The following is a 15,082-nucleotide window of genomic DNA, read 5'->3' as shown; positions in this document are numbered from 1 at the left end:
GTTAGGTGCCAAGTTACTTAGTGTGTGGACACCCTGGCACAAGCCAAGGTACCCCCACATCGTTCAGGGCAAAAGCTCCGGACTTTGTGAGTGCGGGGACACCATTACACGCGTGCACTATACATAGGTCACTATCTATGTATAGCGTCACAATGGTAACTCCGAACATGGCCATGTAACATGTCTAAGATCATGGAATTGTCACCCCAATACCATTCCGGTATTGGGGGGGACAATTCCATGATCCCCTGGTTCTCTAGCACAGAACCCGGGTACTGCCAAACTGCCTTTCCGGAGTCTCCACTGCAGCTGCTGCCAACCCCTCAGACAGGTTTCTGCCCTCCTGGGGTCCAGGCAGCCCTGGCCCAGGAAGGCAGAACAAAGGATTTCCTCTGAGAGAGGGTGTTACACCCTCTCCCTTTGGAAATAGGTGTGAAGGGCTGGGGAGGAGTAGCCTCCCCCAGCCCCTGGAAATTCTTTGATGGGCACAGATGGTGCCCATCTCTGCATAAGCCAGTCTACACCGGTTCAGGGATCCCCCAGCCCTGGTCTGGCGCGAAACTGGACAAAGGAAAGGGGAGTGACCACTCCCCTGACCTGCACCTCCCAGGGGAGCTGCCCAGAGCTCCTCCAGTGTGTCCCAGACCTCTGCCATCTTGGAAACAGAGGTGTTGGGGGCACACTGGACAGCTCTGAGTGCCCAGTGCCAGCAGGTGACGCCAGAGGCTCCTTCTGATAGGCTCTTACCTCTCTTGGTAGCCAATCCTCCTAACCTGGTAGCCAAACCTCCTTTTCTGGCTATTTAGGGTCTCTGCTTTGGGGAATTCTTCAGATAACGAATGCAAGAGCTCACCAGAGTTCCTCTGCATCTCCCTCTTCACCTTCTACCAAAGGATCGACCGCTGACTGCTCAGGACGCCTGCAAAACCGCAACAAAGTAGCAAGACGACTATCAGTAATCTCCCCGCAGGCACCAAAAGACTGCAACACTGGCCCTCTGGGTCCCCTCTCATCCTGACGAGCGTGGTCCCTGGAACTCAGCAACTCTGTCCAAGTGACTCCCACAGTCCAGTGACTCTTCAGTCCAAGTTTGGTGGAGGGAAGTCCTTGCCTCCCCACGCTAGACTGCATTGCTGGGTACCGCATGATTTGCAGCTGCTCCGGCTCCTGTGCACTCTTCCAGGATTTCCTTCGTGCACAGCAAAGCCTGGGTCCCCGGCACTCCTTCCTGCAGTGCACAACCTTCTGAGTTGTCGTCCGGCGTCGTGGGACTCCCTTTTGTGACTTCGCATGGACTCCGGTTCACTTTCCTTCCAAGTGCCTGTTCAGGTACTTTTGCGGGTGCTGCCTGCTTCTGTGAGGGCTCCCTGAGTTGCTGGGCGCCCCCTCTGTCTCCTCCTCCAAGTGGTGACATCCTGGTCCCTCCTGGGCCACAGCAGCACCCAAAAACCTCTACCGCGACCCTTGCAGCTAGCAAGGCTTGTTTAAAGTCTTTCTGCGTGGGAACAGCTCTGCAAGGTTCATTGCGACGTGGGACATCCATCCTTCAAAGGGGAAGTTCCTAGTCCTCTTCTTTCCTGCAGAACTCCAAGCTTCTTCCAACCAGTGGCAGTTTCCTTGCACCTTCACCTGGCATTTCCTGGGCTCCTGCCCACTCTCGACACTGTCGCGACTATTGGACTTGGTCCCCTTGTCTTACAGGTACTCGGGTCCGGAAATCCACTGTTGTTGCATTGCTGGTGTTTGTTCTTCCTGCAGAATCCCCCTATCACGACTTCTGTGCTCTCTAGGGGTAGTAGGTGCACTTTACACCTACCTTTCAGGGTCTTGGGGTGGGCTATTTTTCTAACCCTCACTGTTTTCTTACAGTCCCAGCGACCCTCTACAAGCTCACATAGGTTTGGGGTCCATTCGTGGTTCACATTCCACTTTTGGAGTATATGGTTTGTGTTGCCCCTATACCTATGTGCTCCTATTGCAATCTATTGTAATTCTACACTGTTTGTATTACTTTTCTTGCTATTACTTACCTAATTTTGGTTTGTGTACATATATCTTGTGTATACAACTTATCCTCAAACTGAGGGTACTCACTGAGATACTTTTGTCATATTGTCATAAAAATAAAGTACCTTTGTTTTTAGTAACTCTGTGTATTGTGTTTTCTTATGATATCGTGCAGATGACACCTGTGGAATAGTAGGAGCTTTACATGTCTCCTAGTTCAGTCTAAGCTGCTTTGCCATAGCTACCTTCTATCAGCCTAAGCTGCTAGAAACACCTCTTCTACACTAATAAGGCATAACTGGACCTGGCACAAGGTGTAAGTACCTCTGGTACCCACTACAAGCCAGGCCAACCTCCTACAGTCATTATCTGGATGTCAGCACAAATAACTGAGACAAGAGCAGTCACCCCTTCCTGGTACTACAGTGATGGGTTAAGTGCTGACAACATCCATTGACTCTGATGATAACCTTATTATCATTGCGGTTAGCCATAACCCAGCACCAGAATCTCGATCCCATACTGAAACCCTCAAAACATGCCTCTGGGAACTCCAGTTAACTTTGTCTGTGTCCAGGAGTGCGGTTTTGTGTACCCAGTGAATATTCTTCACTAGGTGTCGGTTTTTCTAGAATTAATCTAGTCTGGTTCAGATGACTTAACCACTTTTGTGTGCTGGACAAGACTTTTATGTCCTCTGCGTTATCGTTACAGTGTACAGAATGCGAACGTCTAGTCCTTCTACTAAAGGGAGGATCTCCCCCTTTTTTGGTGTACCAGAGGGATTCCCTTTTTATAGCTTCAGCTAAGGCTGCTGGGGAAGAGCTTTCTCAGCAGCCGTAGACTTTTTAAGTCAGGCGCGCAAGCGCTCTGACATGTTATAATCTACCTGTGGGCTTTTAAACATGCCCACTGCACGCTCATAACTATCACTCGTTAATGGGCTTGCCTTTCAAAAATCCTTTGTTAGCATTGGCAAATGCTTTACGTTTATCCCTCCTTTGGGCAGTTTTGTTACTGCCTTGGCCAGCGACCCTATTACATGGATAATTGCACGTTTGCCGATATGTTTGACTGCGAGTGAACTTCTTTTTCCTTTTGTGTCTCTCCTTCACGCTCATGGCACCTGTGGCACTTTGAATTGGCTTGCTTTTGTCAACTGTTTTACTTTTCATTTTCAGTTTGTTTTCTGAATGACAGTCTGAGCACATGGTACGCTGATGTCGTCATTGTAGAAAACAAAAGAAAAAGGAGACTTTTTCACCTTTTAGTTTCACTGTGTTGTTGGGGGGCATAACTAGTTTCCCACGCACAGATTGGACCACCAAGGAGGAGATTCTCTTCTTTGCAATTTTTCATTGATACCTTTCATTAGTGGAGCCTAGTGGTCCCGGAGTAGATGTTCAGCCACCAACTACAGTGTTTTGATTTGAAGTGGGCAGAAGCAGCCCTCCAGGCATCTAGCCCCAGGGCATGGCCATTTGCAACCACGGCTCTCAGAGTGGGTATATGGTCTTTGTGCCCTCTGGGGAGTTGATTGGGAGGGTTTACCTCCAATCTCACCTTCCAAGGAGAGCACTAAAGCCTGCTTGACACCAGAGTCTGTTCATTTAAACGAAAAAATGGAGTGGAGTCCAGCCCATCGTAACATCAGGCTGAATTCCCTACTCATAGTGCCCAGACAGGCCTTCTGCACACCGAAGGGCCAGAAAACCCATTAGACACCAGGGATTGATTTACTTTTAGAAACACAGAATGAGCTGGAGTCCATCCCACCCTAAATGCCCAAACAGTTTTTCTGTTCCCAACTCAAACCCCCACAAACCCCATGGAGAGTTGCTTAGGGGATTTACCTTCCAATTTGCCCTCCTCCTTCATCAAGCACGTTGGACACAAGGTATTCATTTTTATTAAAACGAAAAAGGAATGGGAAGGGGTCACCCTGTTGTGGTATTGTCGCATCTCCCATTCTAAAAGCATTAGCAGTCTTTCTGCACCCCCTGGGGAGCAGATTGGGTATTTCACCCACAATCTGCCATCCCTGGGGGACCAAAATCCCACTAGTCACCAGCGGTCATTTTGTTTTTTTCAGAACAAAGAATGAGGCTGGGGTCAGCTCATGCTGGTCTTGGGCAGCACTACTAATGCTGCAACAGTCTTGCTGCCCCTGCCCCCAGACTTTCTGGGAGAGGTTGGGGGTGCTAGAAAGCAAGTTGGACAAAAAAAAAGAATTTAATACTGGTGCCCCATCCTGGCATAGGGCCTCAACCCCCACCCTGATGTCCAGGCAGATTTGTACTTCCTGTCTGGGCAGATTGTGGGATGTGTAGGTTTATTTTTAGAAAACAAAAATGAGTGGTCACCTAATCCTAGCATCAGACCACACCGTACCCCTAAAGTCCCAACTGTGTTTCTGCCCCCTGGGGACTGGAGCCTAAATACTGCAGCCACCACCATGGCAAGAAAGAGACCATTTGAATTATTTTGGGTGCAGTTTTGACATATGTTTCCCCGCAATGGCAGAAATACCATCTGGTGCTTAGGAGTGAGGCTACAGTGCTGTGCCAGGTAGGGCAAGCCAGCACCCCATTCTGTTTCTTTTGTATATCCTCTTTTGGCCTAGTGGGCTTTCCGACCTCCCTGGAATGGGGACATAGGTGGTAAATACCCCAGCCTGCCCACCCAAGGGTGCTGAAAGCTGACCAGACTTCCAGGGAAAAAATGTGAGGAAAAGGATGGTGTAGGGTGCTGGACCATCCTGCCACCAGGCTCCAGACAGTGCCTCTGCCCCAAAGGGAGGCCGAATGAGGTGCTTATCACTTATCCCTTGTCTGTAAAATAATGCCCAAATAAATCCTAGATTTCTACATCTAGTCATGTCGAATGGTTGCACTATTTGAGCTCTGTATCGGCTATCAACCAGTGAACCCTACCAACGCTGAGCATTTCTGAAACCTAGAGTCCTAGGCGTACCTAAAGTGGCATGGCTTGCTTGGCTGCCAGTGCCTTTTCTTACCCAAAATAACCCGACCCATACTTTGACCTAAAGTATGGGTCGAAAAAGATATTTTTAAGATATTTATATGACTGAAAACTCTGGCCAAAGTATTTCTACTGAGTGTTTCTACACTTCTGCCATTTGAAATACTATCTCATGTGTGGGTGACTGTTAACGTACATTATTATAGGAACCAATAAAAACTATAACCATATTGACACAACATTGACTTCACGTGGTAGAAATGTGAGAACGTTAAGTGGTATAAATTTTGTGTGTCCCCACAGGTTCTGGAACGGAAATATGAAGACAATCTATTGTTTTAAGCAGAATTTTAGGGCATTCTGGGTAAGACCACATAGTTTGACCCACTACAGTCACCACCACCCTGGACGCCCATGGGTGGCAAGTTTTCAGAAACATCTGGGGTTAGTAGGTTTCCCTTGGTTTCGGCTGAGCCTGGGTCTGGGCCCAACGACTTCAGCTACCCACATTACAAGAATGAGTTCATTTAAAGGAAAATTCTTGTTGTTTCCATGTTACATTTTGGGACCTTTCTCCTCCTTGTTGTTGGACCAATTCAAACAAGTGTCATATTGTTTTTATTGGGGGAAATTTAAGAAAACAGAAGATTAGAATATTGTAATTATCAATTGCATTTCTATCCATTTTCGAATTTTAAATGTAAGCCTGTGTGCATAAAAGAGCACATTTTGCAAAATGCCCTCGGAATCACATGATATTATGGGCAACTAGAAATTCTGAGTGGTACAAACACCCACTATTCCTAAACATTTTATCTTGGGCCCATTTAAAAAAGTTAATAGGTTTCCTCCATACCCATTTTTTATTCTTTCAAAAATCATTGTAACCTGCAGCTCAGTTGATAGTTCTGGAGCCCACATGTTTTGGACAACTGACAACCACTATACATCCTTGCACTCAAGAGAGTCTGACAGACATAACGGTATACTAATTGTGTAAGTCGGCCATGATGCAAAAAATTACAGATGATAACATTATTACCTATTTCTGTGTCTTTTTCAATGGCCCATTATCCTCTCTCGAATTCCTTTTTACATGCTATGAGAGCATCACAGCTTTGCAGCAGCATCTTTTGCTATATCTATCAAATACATTGCTGTTTTGGTGTTGTCACTAGTGATGCCACGTCTTTGTAAAGAGCTTTGCATCAATGTTGAGCAGAGATGAGCATGCATGAAATTCAGTCTTGGATGTCAGATCGATGCCTATGCCATGGACAGTGTGATTTGTTTTTATTTTATTTAAATTGGAAAATGTTCAGATAGGCAAGTACGTTTGCCAGAAAGAAGTGAAGATAACCGCTTTTAGCATTCTTATGATCTTTTTCTCTGCATTAAGATTGATTATGAATGATTTAATTAGGCGATCAGTGCGCTAGAAGGGCACTTATAAGGAGCAGAAAACCTGAATGTGTCATGTCCAAACACCTGTGGGACGTATTAGGCAACCATATGTTCTGATTTTATCGTCTGCTCCATATTATTCATCTGTAAACAGACTGTGAGGAGATTACTTCTTGGTTTGAACTTGTCCCTTTTTCTGTTTAAGGTTGCCAAAAAGCTAATTCAAAGAGGAAGAAAGTTGAAGTTGCCAAAGAGAAACAAAATGGAAATTAAAATGCATGCAAAGCACAAGTGCACTGATTGCGGATTGGTTTTTCAGAGGCCCTACGCACTTATGCTGCATACCCTGAAACATGAACAAACAAAGGAATTCAAGTGCCCGGTAAGCCAAATTCTATTGAATAAATAAGACAGGAGTTAAAAGCGTCCTGTTTTGACAGAGTCTGATATTTTCTCAATTGTTTTGATTTTCCTTTACCCAGGTGAACCTAAAGGTGCTACTTTGTACACATATATTTACATATTTATTTATTAAAAATACTTAGTACTGAATCCAGAGTAACTGCTGTCTTAGCTCAAAGCAAAGGTTTAATCATTGCAAACTATACATCTATTAAACAATATAAACCGAGTAAAAATGAAGTTAAGAAAAGAACGCGAGTACATTTAAACAAGTATGTAAAGTGCACATGTTCAGTTGGAGGGAGGCCTCTGAAGCTTGTTGTCTGTGTGGCTCACACAGGTCAGCCAATGCACCTTAGAGTTACTCTGGTTAGCCTGGGATGAAGGTAAGCAGGTCCAGTCTTCCTTTTCAAACAGCAAGACAGTCCTTCAAGCAGTTGGTAGACCTCTGGCAGCAGCGCTGCCCATCTTCTGTAATTTCCACAGGTCAAAATTTGTTCTGAAGAGTGGCTCTGGAGGTCCAATATGTATGCCTGGTGCCAGCCTTTGTGTGGGAGGACTCCCTCTTGAAGGTTTAGCGGCAGTAGTTGTGAGCCTTTGACCTCCCTTATGAGGTCATAGATGTCATTCTGGCAGTAAGGTGTCCTTTAACCAGTTCTGTATGCACTTGCCTTCGGGACAAGTTTGTGGCCTGGTGCGCTACCAAGCAGATAGACCCACCCCTTGTCAAGCAGTCCAAGGTTTTATTGTTTGTGATGTTCCTACTCCAGCAAAGCCTTGGTTTGGGCAATGTTAAAGGTCACTTTTCTGCTATTTTAGCTTTTTTACGTTTGCTGGACCAGCTGTCTTTAAGTCACCGATTGTGATGATGTTTTGGTTTCTTAAAGGGTTACAACATTAGTTTACATCTCCTTTTACTGTGCTCCATTGAGACTTGAATTTAGTTTTGACTTTTTATGTGTTCGCCATTTGAACTTATACACAGCTGCCCTCTTAGGTTACTGACCCTTAAGACAGCCTTGCTGGTTGCTGTGGCATCGATGCAGAGGGGGTGAGTAAGCTTCAAGCTCTCAGTTATCCTCACCCCGTTTACACTATTTTCCACCCAGACCAGCTGGTTGTTAACTTGCATCTCCTTTTTGCCGAAGGTGTTGGCTCCTTTTTCACCTTGGAAGTAGATCACCCTTCTGACGTTCTTTGCTTCATCTCACCCCCATAGGAGGAACAAAGACTACACCAACTGGGTCCAGAAAGGGGTCTCAGCTTCTACATCGACCTACCAGAGAACACCAAGTGCACAACAAGGGCTTTCAGCTTCTACATCGATCGTACCAGCGAACACTGTGAATGATCAGCTCTTCATCAGATTTGCTGGAGCTAAGAAAGGCCAAGCTGTGCAGAAACGGACCATCTTGCATAGTATCATTCCCTGAATAAAGATCTACTACACTTTAAGAAGCATTCTCGGGAAGGCTTGCACGCTCATCCTACTAGAGCCAAGGTTTCTAGCACTATGTTGGCACGTGGAGTGTCTGGTCCTTATCTTTGCTAGGTGACTTCATTGGCATCTCTCCATACATTCACAGAGCACTATTGTCTTGAGAGCCAGGCTCTTAGAGGTGGGAATTTAGCCCACTCTGTCTTGCAGGACTTTTTATTTTGAGCCAGATCACAGACCCACTACATAGGAGGTATAGCTTGGGCGAGGATTCTGCCGTTAGAAGTTTCTGTCAGAAATACAATTTACCTTTGGTAGCACCTCTTCTGGAAAATACCATGAGGAGTGAATTCCACACATAGGCAGACAGCCCTGTTGGTGCCACTGCTCCCACAGGCCTGAATCTCACCCTCTGCTCCCGGGATCTGTTCAACAGGACCCCCAAAGGACCTTGCTCCCTCCAGGCAGTCTCCTTCTCCTTACTGGGTCCCCTGGTCTTGGGTCAGACGGAAGCTGGTGCTGCTGGCAAGTATTCTTGATTCTCTTGGGTCATGTCCCCTTACCCAGCATGAGATAGTGACAGACCCTCGGTCCCCAGTCCTGTTTGCAACAGGTAGAACTCATCCTGAGCTTGTCCACGCTGACGTGCTGCTTCAGTTGACAATTTAAGAGTCTCAAGCTCCTCTTTTATAATCTGTTTCCAAACACAAATGTGATTCAGTGTCTCTGTGTTCGAAGTTTGTTTTCTTGGGGGGGGGGGGCATTTTTAAGTGCCCATTCCTCTGTCTTGCTCGTCCTTCAGAGAGAGCAGTCTTTCAAAGAAGGAGTGTCTCCATATTGATAGCCACAAACATAGCCCATGGGAGTGACTAGAGGATCACACCTGGATGTCAGACTCGGAGATATGTGCATCAAAAGGTTATGCATCAAAAGGTTGCAAAAGCCTTAGCCACTCTATCATTCCGCTATCAGCCCCATTTCCTTCTTGAGGTGTTTCCAGGCTCCTTGACCAGTGACATTATTCAGAATCAAAGAGCCCTTTTAAAGAGTGCTGAAGAGCCTGGCTCTTCCTTTCTCCAGTATGTTTCCCCCACCTGTGAGGAATACAGCAATCCCTATATCTGCCTGGGGCGCTTCTCCACATCTACATGTTCCTCCAGCAAGCTCTGGGGTTCCCATTATGGGACCACAGGCAATAATGCACTGTACCACTCACAGGCACTCTTGCATCTTTAGCATACATGCAACACATGTATGCTCTTTTCATACTGTACCACTCCAGAGTGCACACACATACATACTAGCATGGTGCCGATAAACATGCATGCTCTTCTTGTATGTGCTGCAGCACTCACCAGCTCCTGTATACACGTGCTGTATTCATTTACTGTAGCACATACTGGCTCACAAACACACTAGGGTGGTGCTTTCACAAATGCACACACTGCCTTCATGTACTGTAGCACACACTGGCTCATGAACATACCAATGCTTTGCACTCAAACAGGCATGCTCTCTATCCCCACAGCTTTCCTGATGTAGGTCAAAGATGAGCCGAGTACAAAACAAAAGAACTTTCTGTGAGTGGGCCAGTAAGCCCTACTCCAGTGACACAGTTCAGAAGGTCTGGCCATATTACTTGATTATTCACTATGAAAAGGTTATGCTGCCACCACTGCACTTGTTACTCAGGTCTTGGTAAGGGCGTTGGCAGACCACCACTATGAGGCACGAGCTAGGTGTGCCCTTCCCGGTACAACCAGGCTGCAATCCATGAGGTAGGCCTAGATCATGGCGCACATGTAGGATCCATGTTTGCTCATGACCAAAAACATGTTACCAAGCATACACATTTCAGAGCAGCTGGGGCATTTTAAGGGATAGATACTAATTGTGAGGGACTTTTCCTTTCCAACAGTGACACTATCTCGTGAAAAAACATAAACGGTTTGGAGCATTAAAAGAGATAAATATCAGAAATTATGAACTGCTAAGAAACAACCAAAACTATTTTCAAACGCTCCAAAACCTCTAAAATAGACGATCACTAAACTACTTCCCTGCTCTAAGATGATCATATTCCTAATGGAACTGGAAGTTGCTACATATCACTGCAAATAAGACACACCATTACAATCATTAAATTTGAAAGGTAAGTCCAAGTGGGTAGTTTTTTAAGGTTGGAAGTGGTCCCATTTCTTTTTTCATAAAAAGGTCACAGTCAGAAATGTCATGATACTTTTGGGGCTCATGGCCTCGGCATCACCATAGTGCCAAATGCACAACTACACATGCGTCCGTTGCAGGAATGTCTGGCACGCCAATGGTCTTGGTCAGTTGGAAGATCTACTGTTGATAGATAGCCACAATTATCCCTGTCTGCAGTGGTGGAACAAAAACAGCTTGTTAAAAGGGCGGCCTTTACTTGTTCTTGTTTCCTAAACCCTACTGATAACGGACACATCACAGACTGGTTGAGGTGCTCATCTACAGTAGCTCACAGTCCAAGGTCTCTGGGATACTAAACACCAGGGTCTCCACATCAACGACCTAGAGCTTCTAGCTGTTAACTTAGTGGTGAAAGCATTCATTCATCACCTGATCGGCAGGTTTGTCTTGATCTGAAAGGGCAACATTACAACCATGTACTATTTACAAAGACAGGGTGGGGGGACAAATTCTCTACGGTTATCCCAACTACTGCAGACAATCTGGCGTTGGGCTCTCCGTCAAAACACCCATCTGTTAGTGGAACATATTCCGGAAACACACAACAGTTCTGCTGTCCTTCTCAGCAGGCTAGGGCAACAAGTTCACTAGTGGGAACTCCACCCACAAGTCCTACTTCCTTACTTCCAAAAGTGGGGCATTCCACACATAGATCTATCTGCAGCAGCGAACAATGCAGAATGTCCAAACTTCACCTCTAGGTTCCCACACCCGATCCAAAGGCAATGCTCTATGGATGAACTGGTCTGGGATATTTCCCTACACTTTTCCGCTTCTCCCTCTTCTTCCGTTTCTGGTTCAGAAGCTCAGGCAAACATCCCTCACACTAACACTAGTGGCTCCCACATGGGCCTGACGGCCCTGATTCACAACCCTTGTTGAACTATCAGTAGTTCCTCACAAGAGGCTTCCTCTCAACAAAGACCACCTCACTCAGAACTAAGGAGAAATCAGACACCCAATTCCCAAGGAACTCAATCTTTCAGTTTGGCTCCTGAGTCATAGATTTTGGTTATCTCATGCCCCCCAACTCTCTGGCAATCCTTAAAAAAGCACACACACCCACTGCTAGTGCATGTTATGCAGCTAGATGGAAGAGATTTGTCTCTTACTGTCATAACAACATCAATCCACTTAATGCAACAACGCAAAATATTGTTTGTTGCTACATCTTCAATGCAATGGTCTTGATTTCACATCCATATGCTTACATGTAGCAGCGGTTGCCGCCTACCTTCAAAATAGGTAACAGTTCTCTTCTTTAAAATACCAGTTATTAAAGCCTTCATGGAAGGTCTTAAAGAGTAATTCCACCACGGATTCACCTTGCACCTGCATGGAATATTAACATTGTCCTCACAGGACTTATGGGTCCTCAGTTCTACCTACTACACAATTACTCCCTCCAATTTCTGTATTGGAAGGTAGCTTTTCTCATCGCCGTCACTTCACTCAGGCGTGTCAGTGAGCTCCAGGCGCTAACCTTTGAAGAACCTTTCTTCAAACTACATAAAGATAGGGTAGTACTTCATTCAAACCCAAAATTCGTTACAAAGGTGGTCTCCCACTTCCATCTTAATCAGTCAGTGAAATGTTCTGTGTTCTTCCCTCACCCAGAAGGAGCTGCAGAAAGGGCTCTTAATGCATTAGATGTTGAAAGATATGTACTACATTGACAGACTTAAAGAATTTCTCAAAACCAAACCACTTTTTGTTGCTTTTTCGCCCCCTCACAAAGGAAAGCCCATTTCTGGATCAGGTTGGTGAATAGTTAAATGTATACAAACGTTACATTAAATGCAGAAGAACTCTTCCTTCACCTCCTAGAGCGCATTCTACTCATAACATAGGGCCTTCAATGGCTTTCCTAGGTAATATACTTATCACTGATATATGTAAAGCAGCTACATCATGGTCTACACCGCACACCTTTACTAAACATTATTGTGTGGATGTTTCAGCACGCCAAGAAGCTGATGTCGGTCAGGAAGTGCTACTCACACTTTTCCAAGCAACTGCAACACCCACAGGTTAGCCACCGCTTTTGGAGGGCACTGCTTTACAGTCTATGCAAAGCATGTGTATCTATAACCACAAATGCCATCAAACGGAAAATGTTACTTACCCAGTAAGCATCTATCTGATAGAAGCAACTAGCCACAGATTCCCTATTTAAGAATTCTCCGCAGGCGTCAGACTGGATCCGGAACTTTTTCCTCAGCAGTACCTCTGCCCATCTGTAGACGGCGTCGAGCGACTCTACAGCAACGTCGTCCCCGGACATGACATCTACGGAGTCCATATATTCCCTCCTCTGACGCGCTGATGTCAGTTTCTTTTTTTCCATGCAGCAACGCAAATCTGGTGTAGCGAGTACCTCAGGACTTTTGGTCTTTTCTACCTTACATCAGGATTTTTTTTTTTTTTATAAATTCGTTTTATTGTTTTTCAAACCATAAACAGGGTTCACACCGTCATATCCATCAATGCATAGAGGGTACATACATAAGTTACGTAGCATCTTACGTTATTGAAATCTTTTTATCATCCAGTCCTTCATGGCGCTTTTACGACCACCTCGCTGTCTGGGCGAAAGCCTGCTTTCCTTTCCTCATTACCCGTCCTCCCCGCTCTTCTGTGGGCCGCAGTCTAGGCCCGAGCAGTTGCCCACTGCCCCCCATACCTTTTCCCATTTCCTGGGGCAGCCTCTGCCATCATATAAAACTTTCTTAATTTGCTGACACCAGCCCAGATCACGTTGCCAATCTAATATTTGAGGGATAACCTTGTCCCCCCCAGGCTCTTGCAATATTAAGTTTAGCCACTCTGACTGCTAGCCTCAGCCAGATTTCTGGATATCTGGGCCAGATGTGTTCTCCTGAAATTCCCAGGATTAGCCACTTAGGGTTCAAAGGAATTTCAAGTGCAGTGATGCTTGACATTTCTTTGACAATTTTAAATATCAAAGTATGAGGGTAATATACTCAATGCAGGATTTTCAGTTGTACCAGCCTGAATCTGGCCCTAATAGCTATATCCTTGGTGTTGCCAATGGCCTACCCCCACTCATCTTCCTCTGGGGGTCCCAAGTCAACCTCCCATTTCTCCTTTAATTTACGCAGCGGGTTGGGGGAGTTATTGATTCGTTTTTTATAAATTGCAGAAATTCCCCGCCTATGAAGTGGCTCCAGTAGGACTCGATCTTCCAGAGGGGAAGTGTCCAGCAGACTATCCCCCTCCCTAATGTGCCTCCTCAATGCATGTCCCAGTTGCATGTACTGATAGTGTTCACTGGGTGCCAATACGTAAGCCTCCCTAAGTGTCTCAAGACTAACAAATGCCTGCCCCCTCCACACGTCTCCCAGGTGCGCTATGCCTATCGTTTCCCACTTCAGGAATCCACACCTCAGCCATTTCATCACTATGCCATTACGGGGTAAGGTCAGTGAGTTTTCCCATCCACCTCAAGTGTTTAGTTGCATCTTTCCAGGCTCGGGTGACCACCACCATCATGTAGTGCGGTAGGGCTCGCTCCCATTGAGTGTTGTGAAACCGTGCTTCGGGCCTCCCTTCCCATCAGGTGTCTTTCCAACCTGAATGCTGGGTTTTGCTGGTCCCCAAACACCCAGTCGTTGACCATGAGAAGATGTGATGCCCAATAGTACTTCTTAATGTCTGGTACCGCCAGTCCTCCCTCATATAGTCCTCTCTTTACTTTGGTTAGAGCAATCCTAGGCTTTCCCTGTCCCCAGAACAGTCTTAGTACTTTAGCCTCTATATTTAGTAAAGATATCGATCTATATGAACTACACGCCTTCGGAGGTTCCCCTCCTTATGGATCACTGAAATCGTCATTGCTCTTTGGTCTGCTGCTAGGCAGCCCTTGTTCTTGGCTTCCTTAAACATCTATAGTAATGGACTGGCAATCACAGTGGCCATTCTTTTATACAGTTCTACTGGGATACTATTAAGGCCCGAAGCCTTTCCCATCTGTAAGTCTTGCAGTGCAAAAGTCTCCTCTTCCTCCGTCATCTCGGCTTCCAATGCATCTCTATCGTCTTTCTGCAGTTCCTGCAGTTGGATATCTCTGAGAAAGTCCTTGCAATCCTCAGCGGACATGTCTGTTCTAGAGGCATACAGGTTTCTGATAATAACCTGCAAAGGTCTCCGCTATGGCTGCACCAGTAATCTGCATGGGCCGCTCCGAGTTTTCTACCCTCAGCACCCATGCTCATTCTCTGTCCCTCCACTCCTGCCATGTTTGCCTGCTTTGTCGGCCACCTCTTATAACCTGCGCTGAACCACTATGGCGTATTGCCTGGCCTGATTTTCTGCCAGAGATGTCAGCTCCATCTGTCTCAATCTCAGTTTCTCTCAATCTTCTGGATCACTTGAAGCCAGAACTGCTGCTTCCAGGCTAGCTATGTCTCTCTTTGGCTGCACATGTTAACTGCGTCTGCTTCTTTGCCACCCCCAGTAATGCTTGCGCCTGTCCCCTCAGGACTCTCTTGAAGGCTTAACACAATGTTCCAGCAGATGGCACTGAGCCCCGGTTCTCCATGAAGTAAAGGGCTGCTCCTTCCCGCAGGCACTCTTTGGTCCCGGAGTCCCTCAGCCTCC

General features: G+C 46.0%; 1 protein-coding gene across 3 annotated transcripts in view; it reads left to right on the top strand.

Annotated features, from left to right (window-relative positions):
- Positions 1-15,082, top strand: part of ZBTB11 (zinc finger and BTB domain containing 11) — a 1,413,389-nt gene that overhangs the window by 453,807 nt on the left and 944,500 nt on the right. For all 3 annotated transcript variants that reach the window (XM_069204794.1, XM_069204796.1, XM_069204795.1), the window contains exon 5: positions 6,599-6,775. In XM_069204794.1, the coding sequence (XP_069060895.1) occupies positions 6,599-6,775 (177 nt within the window). The remainder of the gene's footprint in view (positions 1-6,598; positions 6,776-15,082) is intronic.

Source organism: Pleurodeles waltl, chromosome 8, assembly GCF_031143425.1.
Source record: "Pleurodeles waltl isolate 20211129_DDA chromosome 8, aPleWal1.hap1.20221129, whole genome shotgun sequence".
In the NCBI taxonomy this organism is placed as follows: Eukaryota; Metazoa; Chordata; class Amphibia; order Caudata; family Salamandridae; genus Pleurodeles; species Pleurodeles waltl.
This window is presented reverse-complemented; position numbering and strand designations above follow the sequence as displayed.